Genomic DNA, 22,197 nt, shown 5'->3' with positions numbered 1-22,197 from the left:
CTAATGAATATGTCTTTCTTTTCTCTCTTTTCCATGTCGTCACTGCATCTGCTCCCTCTGTGTTTCTCAAAACAAGGTAAGATCAACTTCATCTCCTTTTCTACCTGCCAATTTATCCTACCAATCTGTATCCTACTGATCTGTAATCTATCTATCTGTCAAGCTATATCAAACCACATAAAATCTCTCTCGCTCTCTCGCGCTCTCTCTCTCTCTCTCTCACACTCACACACACACACACACACACACACACACACACACACACACACACACACACACACACACACACACACACACACACACACACACACACACACACACACACACACACACACACACACACACACATGTGTATGCACTTAGTCCAATGTAACCTTGAAGAGGATCATGTTCAACACACAAGTAGCATAGGTAAAGGGACAGATCAGCATTGTTCATCATATGTTACAGCCAGTTATACAGATTTTTTACATTGTATTATTTATGATTCCAATGCCATACCTCAGTGATAACAAAGGGTAAAATAACATTCCCATGAGCTGTGTATGAAAAATATCTAAATACATCTATAATGAATATGTTGGTACTTATATTGGTCACATCTCTTCCTTTGGGTGAATCGCACACATTTATAATTGCTGCAATCATTATTTTCATGAACCTTGGAAAAGTGCTTTACATCTTGTTGACTTATTCATCTATTGAGGCCCAACTCATGAATGATAAAGGAGTGCCTGGTCACATGACAAACAGCAGAATGAAATGCAGACTTTTATACACAGTTTCTTGAACAAAGCGGTTTCAGTACATTTCGGTGACTGTTCTACCTCTTGAAATGCTACCCGGGTGTTTACCTGAGGAAATGTCTGTTCATCTAGCTCCTGTTTCCCTTTCTAGTGAAGGGAAACAAGCACGCATTGTTTATGCCACTCTCGTGCTGCCTATTGTCTGCCGCATGCACCAGAGTGAGCTCTCCGCCTGTGTGGCGCTGTCCACCCGAGTGGTGCTGAAATGGTCCTCTCTGTGCAGCGCGCGTGGTCTCCTCTGCTTTCCATGGATTGGATAATCTCTTGCTGCACAAGTGGGTCATACTGTGCCACTGATCATCGTGATGAAATACGACTGTATTTATATCTTGTCGACCTGGCCCATATTATATAACACTGTGATATGATTATAAGCATGATTCATGATTAAACTTTTATTTTCATCTAACGCTGTAATAGGTCGTTATCAATAAAACGTCACAATATGGTGCAGAGCGTTCGATTTGACTGGTGGGGGCACGGAGACCTCCAGCTCCTCTAAAACTATTGACAACTACGTGCCGTTTGCAAGTGATTGTTAAATCAACTATTTGGTTTTAATATCATCACGTCTTGAAGTGCCTAGTCAGACCTACACATTTCAGATTATTCTCTTTCATCGAAGTTATGCAGCAGGTAACTGCATGCTTTTAATGATCAGTAAAAAATATATTGATTATGTATTTCCAGACACATGGAAAGAGCTTGAAATCGGCAAGTCCTCTTCCTGGTAAAGTTGTCAGTCGGACTACTTTCATCACCACTATAGATGGCAAGAAAATATAGCCATCTAGTTTATCCACTGAAAGTTCGCCAACTTGTCCATCATTCAATATAACCTGCCATGTCTGTAAGCAGTAATCACGATGAAACACTTAGAAACAACATTGAACAGAAGATTATGTTCGGTAACTTCGCGGGGCAGGCCCTACGTTGGTTTGAGAACGAGCTGCATTAGGTCTACATACCACTATCTTTACGCCAATGTACACCGTTTATATTTGTAGCTTGCAAAGTACACATGATCAGCTAACAGTACATTGGTAAATGCGCCCTTCTACTGCTTGACAGGTAGAGCCCACAAAGGATTGGAAATGGACCTAAACCACTCGTACTTGTCAGGTACAGGTCACTTTTGTTCTATATCACTAAAATATCCACTTAATGGTGGCCAATATTGAGAGATATCGTGAGGCTACGCTCACTTATCTGAAATGACATGATCAATTGATGTTTACTGATCATGAAAAGCATGCATTTACTGCTGTATAAATCTGATGATAGAGCTAAATGTGCCCAATTCTTTTTTCAATTAATAAAATAAAAAAGAATTGGGCACATTCTGACTAGGCACTTCAAGAGGTGATGATATTACAACCAAACAGTTAACATTTATTTAACAATCACTTGAAAACGGAAGGCAGTTGTCAATGGTTTTAGCGGAGCTGGGGATCTCCATGGAGGCAAATCGAACGCTCTGCACCTTATTGTGTGACGTTTTATTGACGACGACCTATTAGAGCACCCTCGGTTGCTAGGGATATTTAGTTAATCTATGCCCCACGGTTGTAGCCTGCTGTCGATCAAAATCAGTGTGGGCGAATTGCTATTGTGGTGGTCAGACATATAGACCTAGCCTAAAGGCTTCCTCGGTCAGTTACACAGCAAATTAGTAAAATAATAAAATATGTAGGCTACTATGTAAATACACGCTACTAAACCGTGTGTGCGTGCGTGTGTGCGTGCGTGTGAACGTGTACGTGTGCGTCTAACCTCTATTCCCTTTTGCTTCCGCCTCTCGCGATCCTTTCACTCTCAGCCCGTTACTCCCCCCTTCTGCTCGTGCTGAGCATGCTACTGTGATTAGACGTGTGTGTGTGCGAGGGGATGAGAGAGACTGGCTCCCTGCTCCTCATGACAGACGATGAGAACACCACTAGGCTGTGCTTCCCTCTCATTGCCACACGACGGCAGAAAGAGTACAGTAAACGGAGGGCTTGAAGTGATACAGTGCTTTTATGATTATGGGGTAGTAATAATAATAAGCTATAGGCTAACATTAGCATTTTGGGGGGGATGCTATTTATTTATTTATTTATTTAGTGAATGACCACGTTTATTTTGTACAGTAGCATATTTACTACTTTTCAATCAAAGTAAAATGTTACACCTGTAAATAAATACTGAGTGTCTGTTTCTGTATTTTAAGCATTCTACTCATAGTGAAGGAATAGACCGTACCTTTAAGATACTCTACGTGTGTGATTGGTTATATCAAGAGGGTTCTCTGCACCAATACTGAGCTGAGCCAGACAAAGGGATCTACTCCCTCCCCTCAGACTCAGCATTACATCCCGTAGCCTACGATGCTCAGATCTGGGAGCTACACTTGAACTGAATGGAAACAAAAGAAGGTCTGCTTGCATTTTTGGGAAATGTGTATTCAAGACACTATGGCAAATAACTTCAGTTTTTATATTTTGTGATGGTGAGGATTTACTGTGAAAAGGAGGTTCGATGGAACAAAGGACAATGAGGATTCGAGGCCATTTGAGGTGGCAAGTGTTATGGATTTATCAATTTGTTCTCCTGTGGAATACAATAGAGGCGCAGATTTCATACACTATACCTGAGGAGTTAAAGGAAGGTTCTGTTGTTGGAAATATAGCTAAGGACCTGGGTTTGGGAATATCTGAGATATATGACCGTAAACTGAGGATAGCTTCTGATGCTGGTAAGCAGTATTTCAGTGTGGATTTGGGAAAGGGTGAGCTGGTTGTCAATGAAAGGATAGACAGAGAATATTTATGTGGAGAGAATGTCCCTTGTTTGCTACCGCTGGAGGTTATAGTTGAAAATCCTTTACAGCTGCACCGCATGGAAATCGAAATACAGGATATAAATGATAATTCTCCAGGTTTTCTTACAAATGAACGCATTTTGAAAATAGCTGAGGTGATTAATCCAGGTGCAAAATTCCCATTGGAAAGTGCACATGATCCTGACGTAGACGCAAATTCATTACGGTCCTATAGTATCAGTGATAATGACCATTTCCTGTTGAACATGAAGACCCAGGGAGGTCAAAAAATTCCCGAACTTGTGCTGAAGACTTCACTGGACAGAGAGAAGCAGGCCGTTCACAAGCTCGTGCTCACCGCTGTAGACGGAGGGACTCCTGCACGATCTGGTACTTCTGAAATCACTGTCATAGTTCTTGATGTTAATGATAATGAGCCCCAGTTTGAGAGACCTTTTTATGAAATAGCTGTAGCTGAGAATAGACCCGTTGGCAATCAGTTAGTAAATGTAAAAGCATCAGATTCTGACGAAGGACTAAATGGAGAGATCGAGTATTTCTTTGCAGACCAGACCCCAGATAGTATAAGGACATTACTTAATGTTGACTCAAATACTGGCGAAATAACTATCAAAGGACAGCTTGATTATGAACAGACGAATTTGCATACGTTTGATATTGTGGCAAAAGATAAAGGCAATCCACAGATGGAGGGGCACTGTAGTGTAAAGATCAATATTGCTGATGTTAATGATAATGCCCCTCAAATTATTATAACCTCACTGACCAGTCCAATACCGGAGAATTCAGCCCCTGGGATGGTTATTGCATTGATTAGCGCGAAAGACTTAGACGTTGGCGAGAATGGCAAAGTAAGGTTAAACATGTCCCGGGGTTCCCCGTTCACTCTGAAGCCCTCTGTTTCCAACCATTATGCACTGGTGACCAATGGTCCATTAGACCGAGAGACGTCCTCAAAGTATGATGTTGTCATTAATGCGGTTGATTCAGGGTCCCCACCTTTATCTACAAATAAAACCGTTACCGTGAAAATCCTAGATGTCAATGACAATCCTCCAGTGTTTTCCCAGACATCGTATACTGTTTATGTCAAAGAAAACGGAACCCCGGGATCTATAATGAGCTCAGTGTCCGCCTCTGATACAGACATGGGTGAGAATGCAAAGATCTCCTATTCTATATTAGACTCTAAAGTACAAGACGTGTCTGTCTCCTCCTATATTTACATAAACTCAGATAACGGCAGCATCTACAGCATGCACTCGTTTGACTATGAGAAACTGAAGGTGTTCCAGATACAGGTGCAGGCAAAGGACCACGGCTCTCCGTCTCTGAGCAGCAACGTCACGGTTCATGTTTTTATCCTGGACCAGAACGACAATGCACCCGCTGTTATTTACCCTTCCGCTGTCATGGGCTCTGTCTCCCATCAGAAGATGCCCCGGTCCGCTAAAGCAGGTCACCTGACCACTAAGATATCGGCAGTGGACGCAGACTCGGGTCATAACGCCTGGATTTCCTATAGGCTGGTGGAGGCCACAGACTCCTCTTTGTTCAGTGTGAATCTTTACACGGGGGAGGTGAGGACTAAACGCGCTGTTTCAGAGCAGGATGACTCCTCTCAGAGGCTGCTTATAGAGATACAGGACAATGGGGAACCGGTCCAGTCCGCCACAGTTACAGTCAACATATTGTTAGAGGACGGGCTCCACGAGCCCATCTCGGACTTCCACCAGAAAACAGCCGAGCCCAGCAAGAGAAACAGTAAAATCACATTTTATTTGATAATCTCTCTGGCCTCTGTGTCCATTTTGTCTTTGTTGACTTTTCTCATCTTATTGGTGAAATGCGTTAGGAACAGTAGGAGCAGCTCGAGTTGCTGTATCAGACGGGCTGACTCTGACGGATACAAGAATCCCAACAGAAACCTGCAGCTCCAGCTCAACACTGACGGTCCTATTAAGTATGTGGAGGTCCTGGGAGGGGACATGTTGTCTCAGAGCCAGTCCTTCAGGTCGTGTCTCTCTCCAGTGTCCGAGTACAGTGATTTCACCCTCGTTAAGCCCAGCAGCACCACAGACTTTAAGGAGATGATAAACGTGCTTGATGCGTCTTTACCGGACAGCGCATGGACATTCGAGAGCCAACAGGTGAGCGCAGTTACTTTGTAATGTGTTTTTTTAATCACCGGATTATATCATTGTTCATTTATGACTGGCACTTGGTTTTACCTCTTTTACTCATTTCAATTCTATATACTTTTGGTGTGAAGGCTATTCATTTTTCATGATATGGAGTCATGAAATTACATTCTTCTACACTTTGGCCTTTATATATTAATTGGTTTGTTTATTGTACATGAAGGTAAACCATAAATGCCAATGCAGTAACAGACACCAATTCTGAGGAGCGAATGGACACATCACTACATCACTACTGCTCATAATAGCACTGTTTCTTTAACTGCCTGAGATGAGATACTCGCCGTGATAATTCATTGGAGTTCTGTGAACCAATCATGTGCTGAACTGTACAAAGAGATCTAGTCCCTCCTCCAGCCTCAGCACCATAACCCCAGCCTCGTCGAGAACCAGGCTTTTTTTTAGGTATGGCTACCCGAGACTACCATAATCCTTACAATGCACAGAGCTGAGAGAGACAGAGCTGCGCTCATTTTGAGAGATAGGACCGACATATAAAACTGTCTTTAATTCTATAGGAATAATAGGTTTTACTTGGTAGGATTTGATTGCAATGTATTACAAACCAAGACCTTTACGAAGTCCAAGGGATCGTCATTCATGGAAATGCGGATTCAAATGAAGATGGTATTTCTGTGGCGGGTGCTTCTGCTTTCCTCCCTTCTGTGGAATGCAATAGAAGCGCAGACGCGCTACACCATCCCGGAGGAGCTGAGTGTGGGATCCGTTATTGGGAATATAGCAATGGATCTGGGTTTGAAAGTGTCTGAGATTTCCGATCGTAAACTGAGGATAGCCTCCGAGGGCGATAAGCAGTATTTCAGTGTGGATTTGGGAAGAGGTGACCTCATTGTTAGTGAGAGAATAGACAGGGAGAATCTGTGTGGACGAAATCCCAATTGTCTGTTACCTTTGGAGGCTTTAATTGAAAACCCACTACAGCTGTATCGTGTTGAAATCGAAATACAGGATATAAATGACAATTCCCCAGTATTCCAAAACAATCAAAATGTTTTAAATATTGCAGAGTCTAGAATTCCAGGTGTAAGATTTCGCTTGGAATCAGCACAAGACCCCGACGTTGGCTCCAATTCCTTACGCTCATATACACTAAGTAAAAATGAACACTTTGTGTTGGACATAAAAACAAAGAAGGATGGGTCAAAAGTCCCAGAATTGGTTTTAGAAAAAGTATTGGACAGAGAAAAACAGTCCGTACAGAGCCTGCTTTTGACGGCCGTAGATGGTGGAAATCCTGCTAGATCAGGCACAGCAGAAATTACTATTCGAGTTCTAGACAATAACGACAATGCACCTGTGTTTGAAGAAAGTACATATGACATTCAAGTGGTTGAAAACACATTACCAGGAACGGTCGTCGTCACTGTTAAAGCAGTCGATCTTGATGATGGGTCCAACAGTGAGATCGTTTACTCATTTGGACCACACACATCAGAGTCACTTCAGGACCTTATAACTGTAGATCCGCAAACCGGTGAAATAATAGTTCAGGGAAATATAGATTATGAAAATGGAAATTCGTTTAAATTTGATGTTCTCGCAACAGACAAGGGCACCCCACCAATGCAGGGCGTATGTAGTATTAATGTAGAAGTTATTGATTTAAACGACAATTCCCCAGCTCTCATTTTAAAATCTCAGCCAAGCCCGGTGAGGGAAGACACGCCTATTGGAACGGTTGTTGCTTTGATAAGTGCCAAGGACATAGACTCTGGAAATAATGGTGAAGTAAGTCTGAATATAGCGTTAGGCTTACCTTTTTCATTAAAACCATCCATTGCTAATAACTACGCTTTGGTTACTGATTCCAGTTTCGATCGGGAGAATAAAACGGAGTATACTGTCGAAATTATAGCTTCTGACCACGGGAAACCGTCTCTTACCTCTAGAAAAACAATCACGGTTCGTGTTTTAGATGTCAATGACAACTCGCCAGTGTTTTCCCAGCCGTTCTATACTGTGTATGTTAAAGAAAATGGCATCCCGGGATCTTTACTGAGCTCAGTGTCCGCGTCTGATACAGACATGGGTGAGAATGCCAAGATCTCCTATTCTATATTAGACTCTAAAGTACAAGACGTGTCTGTCTCCTCCTATATTTACATAAACTCAGATAACGGCAGCATCTACAGCATGCACTCGTTTGACTATGAGAAACTGAAGGTGTTTCAGATACAGATCCAGGCAAAGGACCACGGCTCTCCGTCTTTGAGCAGCAACGTCACAGTTCATGTTTTTATCCTGGACCAGAACGACAATGCCCCCGCTGTTATTTACCCATCCGCTGTCATGGGCTCTGTCTCCCATCAGAAGATGCCCCGGTCCGCTAAAGCAGGCCACCTCGCTACCAAGATATCGGCAGTGGACGCAGACTCGGGCCATAACGCCTGGATTTCCTATAGGCTGGTGGAGGCCACAGACTCGTCTCTGTTCAGTGTGAATCTTTACACAGGGGAGGTGAGGACTAAACGCGCTGTTTCAGAGCAGGATGACTCCTCTCAGAGGCTGCTTATAGAGATACAGGACAATGGGGAACCGGTCCAGTCCGCCACAGTCACAGTCAACATACTGTTAGAGGACGGACTCCACGAGCCCATCTCGGACTTCCGCCAGAAAACAGCCGAGCCCAGCAAGAGAAACAGTAAAATCACCTTTTATTTGATAATCTCTCTGGCCTCAGTGTCCGTTTTGTCTTTGTTGACTTTTCTCATCTTAGTGGTGAATTGCGTTAGGAACAGTAGGAGCAGCTCGAGTTGCTGTATCAGACGGGCTGACTCTGACGGATACAAGAATCCCAACAGAAACCTGCAGCTCCAGCTCAACACTGACGGCCCTATTAAGTATGTGGAGGTCCTGGGAGGGGACATGTTGTCTCAGAGCCAGTCCTTCAGGTCGTGTCTCTCTCCAGTGTCCGAGTTCAGTGATTTCACCCTCGTTAAGCCCAGCAGCACCACTGACTTTAAGGATATGATAAACGTACTTGATGCATCTTTACCGGACAGCGCGTGGACGTTCGAGAGCCAACAGGTGAGAGTATGTTTTATTACCACCGGATTTAATTGTTGTTCATGTATGACTGTAACTCCTGGAACTGGGTTTTACCACTTCTATTCATTCGATGCTATATAATTTGGGTGTTTTTCCTTTTCTGTTTATATGAGAGTTTTCAGCTATATATACTTTATCGGTATTTTTTCAATGTAACGCATCCGCTGATGTTACACTTTCGCATTTGCGGTGAGAGCGCTGTTAGTCAGACAATTAGACATCCTGAAAATCGGGCTTCACATAAAATCATCTGTAGCGTCCGAACGGGTTGTCCTACATACGAGTGTGACCCCTCTATGGAAAGGTGAGACCCATATGAGCATTGGGACTCGTCTGAAGTCGATGCAGCAGATGTGCCTAATTACAGTTGAAGTCGGAAGTTTACATACACTTAGGTTGTAGTCATTAAAACTCGTTTTCAACCACTCCACAAATTTCTTGCTAACAAACTATAGTTTTGACAAGTCGGTTAGGACATCTACTTTGTGCATGACACAAGTCATTTTTCCAACAATTGTTTACAGACAGATTACTTCACTTATAATTCACTGTATCACAATTCCAGTGGGTCAGAAGTTTACATACACTAAGTTAACTGTGCCTTTAAACAGCTTGGAAAATTCCAGAAAATGATGTCATGGCTTTAGAAGCTTCTGATGGGCTAATTGACATAATTTGAGTCAATTGGAGGTTTACCTGTGGATGTATTTCAATGCCTACCTTCAAACTCAGTGCCTCTTTGCTTGACATCATGGAAAAATCAAAAGAAATCAGCCAAGACCTCAGAAAAAATTTGTAGACGTCCACAAGTCTGGTTCATCCTTGGGAGCAATTTCCAACACCTGAAGGTACCACGTTCATCTGTACAAACAATAGTACGCAAGTATAAACACCATGGGACCACGCAGCCATCATTCTGCTCAGGAAGGAGACGCGTTCTGTCTCCTAGAGATGAACGTACTTTAGTGCGAAAAGTGCAAATGAATCCCAGAACAACAGCAAAGGATCTTGTGAAGATGCTGGAGGAAACGGGTACAAAAGTATCTATATCCACAGTAAAATGAGAACTATATTGACATAACCTGAAAGGCTGTTCAGCAAGGAAGAAGCCACTCCTCTTAAACCGCCATAAAAAAACAAGACTACGGTTTGCAACTTCACATGGGGACAAAGATCGTACTTTTTGGAGAAATGTCCTCTGGTCTGATGAAACAAAAATAGAAGTGTTTGTACGTCTGTAGTCCAAACATTTTGGGCAACACACTAATATGACCCATCTGTGGAATTAATACATGTTTCCCGATCTTTCTTATTTCTCTCAGATATAGGACAGACACTTCAGAACAAACTATCTTTTGATTTTTTTGTTCCATGTATGTATGCATGTATGCATGTATGTATGTATGTATGTATGTATGTATGTATGTATGTATGTATGTATGTATGTATGTATGTATGTATGTATGTATGTATGTATGTATGTATGTATGTATGTATGTATGTATGTATGTGTAACGACGTTCTTCGTTTGTCGAAAGAGAGTCGGACCGAAATGCAGCGTGTTTGTTACTCATGTTTATTAGTGAAAACAAATAACGAAACTATACATGAAATAACGAATAAATACAAAACAACAAAACGGAACGTGAAACCTATTACAGCCTGACTGGTGAAACTAACACAGAGACAGGAACAATCACCCACGAAATACAAAGCGAAACCCAGGCTACCTAAATACGATTCCCAATCAGAGACAACGAGAATCACCTGACTCTGATTGAGAACCGCCTCAGGCAGCCAAACCTATGAAACACACACCCTAACCAGCTACAATCCCAATAACTAAAAAAACCCACTAAATACAACAAACAATAAACCCATGTCACACCCTGGCCTGACCAACTAATTAACTAAAACACAAAATACTAAGACCAAGGCGTGACTGTATGTATGTATGTATGTATGTATGTATGTATGTATGTATGTATGTATGTATGTATGTATGTATGTATGTATGTATGTAATGTATGTATATTTTTTTGTTTTATAATTCAATGGGCCTTACAATTGAAAATCAAACAGCTAAATGACCTTCTTAAAACAATTCCATATAGTTTAAACTCCCCCGGCTTAGACAGGGCTTAGTCTGTATAGGGTTAAACTGACAGATATTTATGGGGATTTTGTATATTACTAATTAGATTTATGCTGGAACGCAAAAAAACAACTCTAGGTCAAAGAATATTGTTTAACTTGGTCTAAGCGCTCCAGACTGCAAGCGCTGTTCACAAACAAGGTGCTGAAATAGCTCTGGATTAGTTAGCGAGTCATGGAACACTTGCTCCTGTTGTTCTGTCTGTGTTATTTGTAGTTCATACAGTGCATTCGGAAAGTATTCAGACCCCTGGAATTTTAACACATTTTGTTACGTTACAGCCTTATTCTAAAATGGATTAAAAATATTTTTTTATCCTCATCAGTCTACACACAATACCCCATAATGACAAAGAGAAAACAGGTTTCTAGAAATGTTTTCACATTTATATAAAAAAACAAACAGAAATACCTTATTTACATAAGTATTCAGACCCTTTGCTATGAGTCTCGAAATTGAGCTCAGCTGCGTCCTGTTCCCATTGATCTTCCTGTGGTAAATTCAATTGATTGGACATGATTTGGGAGGCACACACCTGTCTATATAGCGTCACACAGTTGACAGTGCATGTCGAAGCATAAACCAAGCCATGAGGTCGAAGGAATTGTCCATAGAGCTCCAAGACAGGATTGTGTCGAGGTACAGATCTGGGGAAGGTTACCAAAACGTGTCTGTAGCATTGAAGGTCCCCAAGAACATAGTGGCCTCCATCATTCTTGATTGGAAGAAGTTTGAAACCACCAAGACTCTTCCTAGAGCTGGCTTCCAGGCTAAACTGAGCAATCGGGGGAGAAGGGCCTTAGTCAGGGAGGACTGAGCTCCAGAGTTCCTCTGTGGAGATGGGAGAATGTTTTCAGAAGGACTACCATCTCTGCAGCACTCCACCAATCAGGTCTTTATGGTAGAGTGGCCAGATGGAAGCCACTTCTCAGTAAAAGGTACATGACAGCCCACTTGGAGTTTGCCAAAAGGCACCTAAAGGACTTTCAGACCATGAGAAACAAGATTCTCTGGCCTGATGAAACCAAGATTGAACTCTTTGGCCTGAATGCCAAGCGTCACATCAGGAGGAAAACTGGCAACATCCCTACAGTAAATCATGGTGGAGTCAGCATCATGCCTTGGGGATTTTTTTCATCGACAGGGACTAGGAGACTAGTCAGGATTGAGAGAAAGATGAACAGAGCAAACTACAAAGACATCCTTGATGAAAACCTGCTCCAGAGCACTCAGGATCTCAGACTGGGGCGAAGGTTCACCTCCCAACAGGACAACGAACCTAATTACACAGCCAAGATAACACAGGAGTGGCTTCTGGATAAGTCTCTGAATGACCTTTAGTGACCCAGCCAAAGTCTGGACTTGAACCAGATTGAACATCTCTGGAGAGACCTGAAATAGCTGTGCAGCAATGCTCCCCATCCAACCTGACAGAGCTTGAGAGGATCTGCAGAGAATCATGGGAGAAATTCCCCAAAGAAAGGTGTGCCAAGGTTGTAGCATCATACCCAAGAAGACTCAAGGTTGTAATCACTGCCAAAAGTGCTTCAACAAATTACAGAGTAAAGGGTCTGAATACTTATTTAAATGTAATATGTTTATATTTTTATTTTTATACATTTTCAAAAATGTCTGAACTTGTTTTTGCTTTTTTCATCATGGGGTATTGTGTGTCGATTGATGAGGGGGAAAGCAATGAAATCCATTTGAGAATATGGCTGTAAAGTAACAAAATGTGGGAAAAGTCAAGGGGTCTGAATACTTTCTGGAATGTACTATACAGGCTATTCATTTTTTCATTATATTAATTCATTAAATGGCTTTCTTCTACACTTTGGCAAGTGTTTATGTAGGCTATTTATTTGTTTGTTTATTGTACATGAAGGCAAACCATAAATGCCAATGCAGTAACAGACACCAATTTTGAGGAGTGAATGGACACATCACTACATCACTACTGCTCATAACAGCACTGTTTCTTTAACTGCCTGTGCTGAGATACTCGCCATGATAACCCATTGGATTTCTGTGAACCAATCATGTGCTGAACTGTACAAAGAGATCTAGTCCCTCCCCCAGCCTCAGCACCATAAGCCCAGCCTCGTCAAGAACCCTGCTTTTGTTTTTTTAGGTATGGCTACTGGAGTCTACCATTCGACAATGCATAGAGCTGGGAGAGACAGAGCCGCGCTCATATTGAGAGATAGGACTAATATTTAAAACGGTGTTCAGTTCTGTTGAATAATATATTTTTACTAACTGGGATTATATTGCAATGTATTACAAACCAAGACCTTTACGCAGTCCAAGGGATCGACATTCATGGAAATGAGGATTCTAATGAAGATAAAGGTTTTCCTATGGCTTCTGCTTTTCTTCCTCATGGGGTATACAATAGAAGCGCAGACGCGCTACACCATCCCCGAGGAGCTCAACGTGGGATCCGTTGTTGGGAATATAGCTAAAGATCTGGGTTTGAATTTATCTGAGATTTCCCATCGTAAACTTAGAATAGCTTCCGAGGGTGGTAAGCAGTATTTCAGTGTGGATTTGGGAAAAGGCGAACTTATTGTTAATGAGAGGATCGACAGAGAAAGTCTTTGTGGAGGAAATGCCAATTGTCTGTTGCCTTTAGAGGCTATTATAGAAAACCCACTACAGCTGTATCGTGTTGAGATCGAAATTCAGGACATAAATGACAATTTACCAGTTTTTCAAAGCAATAGAAATGTTTTAAATATTGCGGAGCACACACTACCAGGCGCAAGATTTCGTTTAGAATCAGCACAAGACCCCGATGTTGGCTCCAATTCTTTACGCACGTATACACTTAGTAAAAATGAACATTTTGTGCTAGATATTAAAACAAATAAAGATGGGTCAAAAGTATCCGAATTGATTTTAGAAAGGGTATTGGACAGAGAAAAACAGTCCGTACACAGCCTGCTTCTAACAGCCGTGGATGGTGGGAATCCTGCTAGATCAGGCACAGCAGAAATTATTATTCGGGTACAAGACATTAACGACAATGCACCCATCTTTGAGGAAAGTGGATATGATATCCAAGTGGTTGAAAATACACGTCCAGGAACGGTCGTTGTCACTGTAAAAGCAATCGACCGTGATGATGGAGTCAATCGTGAGATCGTGTACTCATTTGGACCACACACCTCAGAGTCCCTACAGAACCTTTTAACTGTTGATTCCCAAACTGGCGAAATAAAGGTTAAGGGAGAGATAGATTATGAAGCGAGAAATTCGTTTAAAATTGATGTTCTTGCCACAGACAAAGGCATTCCACCAATGCAAGGCCTCTGTACTATTAATGTTGAAATTATGGATTTGAATGACAATTCCCCAGAGATCATTTTAAAGTCTCAGCCTAGTCCTGTTAGTGAAGACGCGCCTATTGGAACAGTTATAGCGTTGATAAGTGCCAAGGACGTAGACTCTGGAGATAATGGCAATGTCAACTTGAATATAGCGCCAGGCTTACCATTTAAATTAAAACCATCTGTATCTAACAACTACGCTTTGGTTACGGACACCAGTTTGGATAGAGAAAAAAATCCAGACTACACTGTCGAAATTAAAGCTTCTGACTCCGGAACACCGTCTCTCAACTCCAGAAAAACAATTAATGTTCGTATTTTGGATGTCAATGACAACCCTCCAGTTTTCTCCCAACCTTCTTACACTGTTTACGTCAGAGAGAACAATGCTGCTGGATCAATAATGTGTTCAGTGTCCGCTTCAGATCCAGATATCGGAGAAAACGCCAAGATCTCCTATTCTATATTAGACTCTAAAGTACAAGATGTGTCTGTCTCCTCCTATATTTACATAAACTCAGATAACGGCAGCATCTACAGCATGCACTCGTTTGACTATGAGAAACTGAAGGTGTTTCAGATACAGATCCAGGCAAAGGACCACGGCTCTCCGTCTCTGAGCAGCAACGTCACGGTTCATGTTTTTATCCTGGACCTGAACGACAATGCTCCCGCTGTTATTTACCCTTCCGTGGTCATGGGCTCTGTCTCTCATCAGAAGATGCCCCGCTCCGCTAAAGCAGGCCACCTCGCCACCAAGATATCGGCAGTGGACGCAGACTCGGGCCATAACGCCTGGATTTCCTATAGGCTGGTGGAGGCCACAGACTCGTCTCTGTTCAGTGTGAATCTTTACACAGGGGAGGTGAGGACCAAACGCGCTGTTTCAGAGCAGGATGACTCCTCTCAGAGGCTGCTTATAGAGATACAGGACAATGGGGAACCGGTCCAGTCCGCTACAGTCACAGTCAACATATTGTTAGAGGACGGGCTCCACGAGCCCATCTCGGACTTCCGCCAGAAAACACCCGAACCCAGCAGGAGAAACAGTAAAATCACGTTTTACTTAATAATCTCTCTGGCCTCAGTGTCCGTGTTGTCTTTATTGACTTTCCTCATCTTAGTGGCGAAGTGCGTTAGAAACAATAGGAGCAGTTCGAGTTGCTGTTTCAGACGGGCTGACTCTGACGGATACAAGAATCCCAACAGAAACCTGCAGCTCCAGCTCAACACTGACGGCCCTATTAAGTATGTGGAGGTCCTGGGAGGGGACATGTTGTCTCAGAGCCAGTCCTTCAGGTCGTGTCTCTCTCCAGTGTCCGAGTTCAGTGATTTCACCCTCGTTAAGCCCAGCAGCACCACTGACTTTCAGGACATGATAAACGTGCTTGATGCATCATTACCTGACAGTGCGTGGACGTTCGAGAGCCAACAGGTGAGCACAATTCCTGCTCAAATGAGTGTTATGCAAATGTCCATTGTTCTCATCTATTATTCGTATTCCAGTGACTGACTATATTAGAATACATCTTGCATACTTTAAATGTATGTGGTTTCATAACTATGTATGATGATAATAGGTTCAGTATTTTTGGTGGGTCTTTTGATAAACGTCTTGCATTTCAGAGGCTATACGATGCACAGCCCGCCTTAACTAGCTGGCTTTGTGCTGTCCAAGGTTCTGAAATGTACGCTACAGTTCTGACTCGCTGCTAGAATAGGGCGAGAGCTCCGACTGATTCAGTTCGTCACCATAGCAGCATTGTACTTTTTTAAAACCTCAAGAATATCTTGGTTGTTTTGTACCGTGCTTTTGTTGTTTTGTTCCCTTACTTGTTCTTACAATGTTTTGTTAAATATGAATTGCTTCACTTTTTACGACTTTGACAGGGAAACAACTACGTTAATGCATCAACGGGACATGTCACAAAAGACAGAGGACACATTATTTACGTTGAAATGTTTTGTTCATGAAACAGTAGCTATAGGTCTAACATAAATTATATTGTTTCATTCTACTTCGATTTCAATGTCCGGTGTATTTTGATTTTCATATTTAAAAAATAAATCAGTCTTAGGAAAAACGTATTTATTTTGTGATGGTGAAGCTAGTAGGTCTACGTGGTTGTTTTCCTCGCCCGTAGCCTGGGTCTGTACTGCTGCTTAAAGGCAACACTGATCCTAGTCTTAATCTATTGGAGCGCTGAGGGCCAATAGCATGCAGCATTGTACAAAGAGATCTACGCCCTTCCCCAGCCATAGCACAGTAACCCATATACTGCACAGAGATGGGAGAGACGGAGCTACGCTCATCGATACAGTGAAACTAACATTTTATTTTTGCAACATGTTGGACTTCAAAGATAACGAAATGTTCATGATCTAATTGCTTATGATTGCGATGTACTGCAATCCAAGAACTTCATTTGCGTCAGAAATTATATCCTCTTTGGAAATGGGGATTTTAGGGATGAAGATTCTGCGTAAACGGGCGTTCTGGCTGTTCTTTCTGCTATGGAATACAATACAGGCTCAGATCCGCTACACTATTCCAGAGGAATTGAAAGAAGGAGCTGTTGTTGGGAATATAGCAGAGGATCTTGGTTTGAAAGCATCTGAGATTTTTGTGCGTAAACTAAGGATCGCCTCCGAGGCTGGTAAGAAATATTTCAGTGTGGATTTGAGGAGAGGCGAGTTGGTTGTCAACGAGAGGATCGACAGAGAGAGTTTGTGCGGACAAAGCGCCAGTTGTCTATTACCACTGCAGGTTGTTATTGAGGAGCCGCTCCAGCTTTACCGCGTTGAGGTAGAAGTCCAGGATATTAATGATAATGGGCCAATCTTTTTGTCTACTGAACGTGTTCTTAATGTTGCAGAATCCACAACAACTGGAGCTCGGTTTCTACTTACCAGTGCAAAGGACCCTGACGTGGGATCCAATTCCCTCAGTTCATACAAGTTAAATAAAAATGACTTTTTTTCATTAAATGTTAAGACCAATAGAGATGGAACGAAAATACCAGAGTTACTTTTACAAAAAGCACTAGACAGAGAGAAACAGGCCGTTCATCATCTTGTGCTGACAGCAATAGATGGTGGCAATCCGGTCCGATCAGGTACTACGGAGGTCACTGTTCAAGTTTTAGATAACAATGATAATGCTCCAATCTTTGAGAAATCGCTTTATGAATGTTCTTTACGAGAGAATTCACCCCAAAGTACAGTGGTCATAATCGTCAAAGCCGGTGATACTGATGAGGGTGCTAATGGAGCGATGCAATACACGTTCGCTGAGCAAACGCCAGACTTCATACGTAAAATGTTTTCTATTGACTCGGAGTCTGGACAGATCACTTTGACGGGCAATCTGGATTATGAAGAGAGTCACACGTATGAATTTAATATACGCGCTACAGACAAAGGAATTCCCGCTATGGAGGGCCACTGCTCTATTCGGGTAGAGATTTTAGACGTGAATGATAATGCACCTGAAATTGTCCTTACCTCGTCACCTAACCCAGTGAAAGAAGATGCTTCTTTAGGAACAGTTGTTGCTTTGATAGGCGCAAAAGATCTTGATTCAGTGGAAAATGGGAAGGTCAGTTTGAGTTTAATAGGCGAACATCCATTTAAACTGAAACCGTCGTATGCAGATAATTATGCTATACTAACAGACTCTGAACTCGACCGGGAGCTATTTTCTGAATATAAACTGAAAATTGTCGCCTCTGATTCGGGTTCTCCTCCCCTCACTTCAAAGACAGAGGTAATTGTAAGAGTTTTGGATGTTAATGACAACCCTCCAGTTTTCTCCCAACCTTCTTACACTGTTTATGTCAGAGAGAACAATGCTGCTGGATCAATAATGTGTTCAGTTTCCGCTTCAGATCCAGATATCGGAGAAAACGCCAAGATCACCTATTCTATATTAGACTCTAAAGTACAAGACGTGTCTGTCTCCTCCTATATTTACATAAACTCAGATAACGGCAGCATCTACAGCATGCACTCGTTTGACTATGAGAAACTGAAGGTGTTTCAGATACAAGTCCAGGCAAAGGACCACGGCTCTCCGTCTTTGAGCAGCAACGTTACGGTTCATGTTTTTATACTGGACCAGAACGACAATGCACCCGCTGTTATTTACCCTTCGGTGGTCATGGGCTCTGGCTCCCATCAGAAGATGTCCCGGTCCGCTAAAGCAGGTCACCTGACCACTAAGATATCGGCAGTGGACGCAGACTCTGGCCATAACGCCTGGATTTCCTATAGGCTGGTGGAGGCCACAGACTCGTCTCTGTTCAGTGTGAATCTTTACACAGGGGAGGTGAGGACTAAACGCGCTGTTTCAGAGCAGGATGACTCCTCTCAGAGGCTGCTTATAGAGATACAGGACAATGGGGAGCCGGTCCAGTCCGCCACAGTCACAGTCAACATACTGTTAGAGGACGGGCTCCACGAGCCCATCTCGGACTTCCGCCAGAAAACAGCCGAGCCCAGCAAGAGAAACAGTAAAATCACCTTTTATTTGATCATCTCTCTGGCCTCTGTGTCCGTTTTGTCTTTGTTGACTTTTCTCATCTTAGTGGTGAAATGCGTTAGAAACAGTAGGAGCAGCTCGAGTTGCTGTATCAGACGGGCTGACTCTGACGGATACAAGAATCCCAACAGAAACCTGCAGCTCCAGCTCAACACTGACGGCCCTATTAAGTATGTGGAGGTCCTGGGAGGGGACATGTTGTCTCAGAGCCAGTCCTTCAGGTCGTGTCTCTCTCCAGTGTCCGAGTTCAGTGATTTCACCCTCGTTAAGCCCAGCAGCACCACTGACTTTCAGGACATGATAAACGTGCTTGATGCATCTTTACCTGACAGTGCATGGACGTTCGAGAGCCAACAGGTGAGCATATTGTTTTAATTGGTAATTGAAATGGATCTTACTTGGTATTGTTCGCACATGTTTATATGTCCTGCAATGCATAATACCGCGTGGTTTCGTAAATACTTTTTCTGTAATCTGCAATGAAAATACAATTATTTTCATTAGGAACTTCATTTTTTCAGTTATTTTTCAGTTATTTTGCTTTCATTTACACTTTTCACGTTAATTCAAGCATTAATTGAACTTTCCACGTCTTGAATCGTTTTGTGCTGTGCTGTCTAACGTCAGTGGTCAACCTGGTCTCACAGCATTTCGTATTATTCTGTATGTAAATCCGAGACACTCCATTTTGTATGATATGTTACCTTTCCTATGGTACGTACTAATTTGTGAATGTACATCACTCATTTCGTATGGAATGTTACACTTTTGAAAAACTTACGAGGTTTAGTTTAGAAGTTAGGTTAAAGGGTTAGGGGAAGGGGACGGCTTAGCTAATATGTTAAGGAGTTGCAAAGTAGCTAAAAAGTAATAGGTAGTTTAAAAGTTGTAAAAAGTAATTAGTTAAAATGCTGAAGTTGTCCATGATGAGAGTTGATCTCACAAACCTTTGGGTTGCTAGACGTTCGTGTTATATACCCAACCATCTACTCGACCAACCACCCTACTTTTGCTTTTGCCTTAATTAAGTAACATCTGTCTTATGTAACACTATATAGACAGAAGTATGTGGACACACCTTCAAATTAGTGGATTTGGCTATTTCAGCACACCGCCATGCAATCTCCATAGACAAACATTGGCAGTATAAAATCCTTAGTGAAGAGCTCAGTAAACCTTCAACATGGCACAGTCATAGGATGCCACCTTTCCAACAACTCCGTCTGTGAAATGTCTGCCTTGCTATAGCTGCCCCGGGCAACTGTAAGTACTGTTATTATGAAGTGGAACACGTCTCGGAGCAACAACGGCTCAGCCACGAAGTGGTAGGCCACACAAGCTCACAGAACTGGACCGCCGAGTGCTGAAGCGCATAGCACATAAAAATCATCTGTTCTCGGTTGCAACACTCACTACCGAGTTCCAAACTGCCTCTGCAAGCAACATCAGGACAAGAACTGTTCCCCGGGAGCTTCATGAAATTGGTTTCCAAGGCCGATCAGCTGCACACAAGCATAAGATCACCATGAACAATGTCAAGCTTCTGCTGGTTCTCTGGAGTGATGAATCACACTTCAACATCTTGCTGTCCGACAGAAGCAGGGTTTGGCTGATGCCAGGAGAACGCTACCTGCCCCAATACATTGTGCCAACTGTAAAGTTGGGTGGAAGAGGACAAAGGGTCTGGGGATGTTTTTCATGGTTCGGGCAAGGCCCATTAGTTCCAGTAAAGGGAAATCTTAACGCTACAGCATGCAATGACATTCTAGATGATTCTGTGCTTCCAATTTTGTGGCAACAGTTTGGGGAAGGCCTTTTCCTATTTCAGCATGACAATAACCCCGTGCACAAAGTGAGGTCCATACAGAAATGGTATGTAGACATCGGCATGGAAGAACTTGACTGACTTGCACAGAGCCCTGACAACCCCATCGAACACCTTTGGGATGAATTGGAACACTGACTGTGAGCCAGGCTTTATCACCCAACATCAGTGCCCGACCTCACTAATGCTCTTGTGCCTGAATGGAAGCAAGTCCCCCGCAGCAAAGTTCCAACATGTAGTGGAAAGCCTTCCCAGAAGAGTGGAGGCTGTTATGTCAGCAAAAGGGGTACCAACTCCTTATTAATGCCCATAAAATGAGTTGTTCGACGAGCAGGTGTCCATATACTTTTGGTCATTTACTTTATCATACCAATTTGAGCGTCACAAATGTATGTATACTATGTTACGTCTATTCTGAGAACAAGCTTCAGTGATTCCGTTTGGTGCTGTCCACTACCTTCAGTATCCAAAAGTTACCACAGCCACAACATCAAAATGGCTCCATTGTAAAAATTGGTGAAAACAAACATAAGCTTTTTGGTCTTAAGTTAAGGTTATGGTTACGCATAAGGTTTGCAGTGTGGTAAAGGTTAGGGTTAGGTTTAAAATCACATTTTAAGAAGGTAAATTGTAGAAATGGGCAAGGTTTATGACTTTGTGGGTATGGTAACTAGTGACGACCACTACCGTGGTGCTGAAAGTGAAAACAAATGTATGCGTTCTTCCTGCACATTGATTCTGACTCAACGGCATACCTTATTTATGTTGTTAAAGGATATTGTGCTATTTTAACACAGTGTTTTTCAGCAATATGATATAGGCCTACATGCAAATGATCTGTAGCCAAGAATTTCTTATGTGTTCTTCTGAAAGTATTGCTTCTCCAAAATACACTAATATAACTCATACATTGCCTACAAAATAACATAGTCAAATACTAATTCAGTGAGATTTATGGATCAAAATGAAAGGTTAGCCAAATACTAATTCAGTGAGATTTATGGATCAAAATGAAAGGTTCCACATGTGCATTTTGTAACAGTCAATTCGTGAAACACTAAACTGTCCAACATCTACAATGTTACTCTTCCAGTTTAATCACAGTTTGACCACATATCCAGTTTAATCACATATCCATCCCATTGATAAATCCATGTTTTAGGACAACAACAAAAAAGATTCCGTTCAAATTATTATCCTATAATTTGTATGCCCCACTAAAATACAAAGTAATCAAACCAGATCATCTCTATCTCGATGCCTGCCTATGACACTAACTCTCTGCCTATATCTTTGGCTGCTCTGTTACTTTAACTCAGAGCTGCTCCTAATAGTAATCTATTGGAGCTCTGTAAACCAATCATGTGCCCAACTGTACAAAGAGATCTAGTCCCTCCCCCAGCCACAGCACCATATCCCTTGGCATGAACAGAGCTGGGAGAGACATA

The 22,197-nt window shown here is 42.3% G+C and overlaps 5 protein-coding genes across 38 annotated transcripts in view; all 5 read left to right on the top strand.

Moving 5' to 3' along the window:
• The window catches only part of LOC135550461 (protocadherin gamma-C5-like), a 145,865-nt gene that overhangs the window by 99,561 nt on the left and 24,107 nt on the right, over nucleotides 1-22,197 (top strand). The gene's annotated exons all lie outside the window — the stretch shown is intronic.
• On the top strand, nucleotides 3,149-5,798 carry LOC135548984 (protocadherin gamma-C5-like). Its single transcript, XM_064979059.1, has one exon. The coding sequence runs from the start codon at nucleotides 3,324-3,326 to the stop codon at nucleotides 5,796-5,798; it is 2,475 nt and encodes an 824-aa protein (XP_064835131.1). The 5' UTR covers nucleotides 3,149-3,323.
• Nucleotides 6,244-10,225, top strand: LOC135548983 (protocadherin gamma-C5-like). Its single transcript, XM_064979057.1, has 2 exons — nucleotides 6,244-8,876; nucleotides 10,220-10,225. The coding sequence occupies exons 1-2, from the start codon at nucleotides 6,429-6,431 to the stop codon at nucleotides 10,223-10,225; spliced, it is 2,454 nt and encodes an 817-aa protein (XP_064835129.1). The 5' UTR covers nucleotides 6,244-6,428.
• LOC135548982 (protocadherin gamma-C5-like) lies at nucleotides 13,375-15,897 on the top strand. Its single transcript, XM_064979056.1, has one exon. It carries the CDS (start codon nucleotides 13,375-13,377, stop codon nucleotides 15,895-15,897), a length of 2,523 nt encoding a protein of 840 aa, XP_064835128.1.
• LOC135548981 (protocadherin gamma-C5-like) lies at nucleotides 16,840-19,299 on the top strand. Its single transcript, XM_064979055.1, has one exon. The coding sequence runs from the start codon at nucleotides 16,840-16,842 to the stop codon at nucleotides 19,297-19,299; it is 2,460 nt and encodes an 819-aa protein (XP_064835127.1).

The sequence above is a fragment of the Oncorhynchus masou genome, chromosome 12, assembly GCF_036934945.1.
Source record: "Oncorhynchus masou masou isolate Uvic2021 chromosome 12, UVic_Omas_1.1, whole genome shotgun sequence".
In the NCBI taxonomy this organism is placed as follows: Eukaryota; Metazoa; Chordata; class Actinopteri; order Salmoniformes; family Salmonidae; genus Oncorhynchus; species Oncorhynchus masou.
This window is presented reverse-complemented; position numbering and strand designations above follow the sequence as displayed.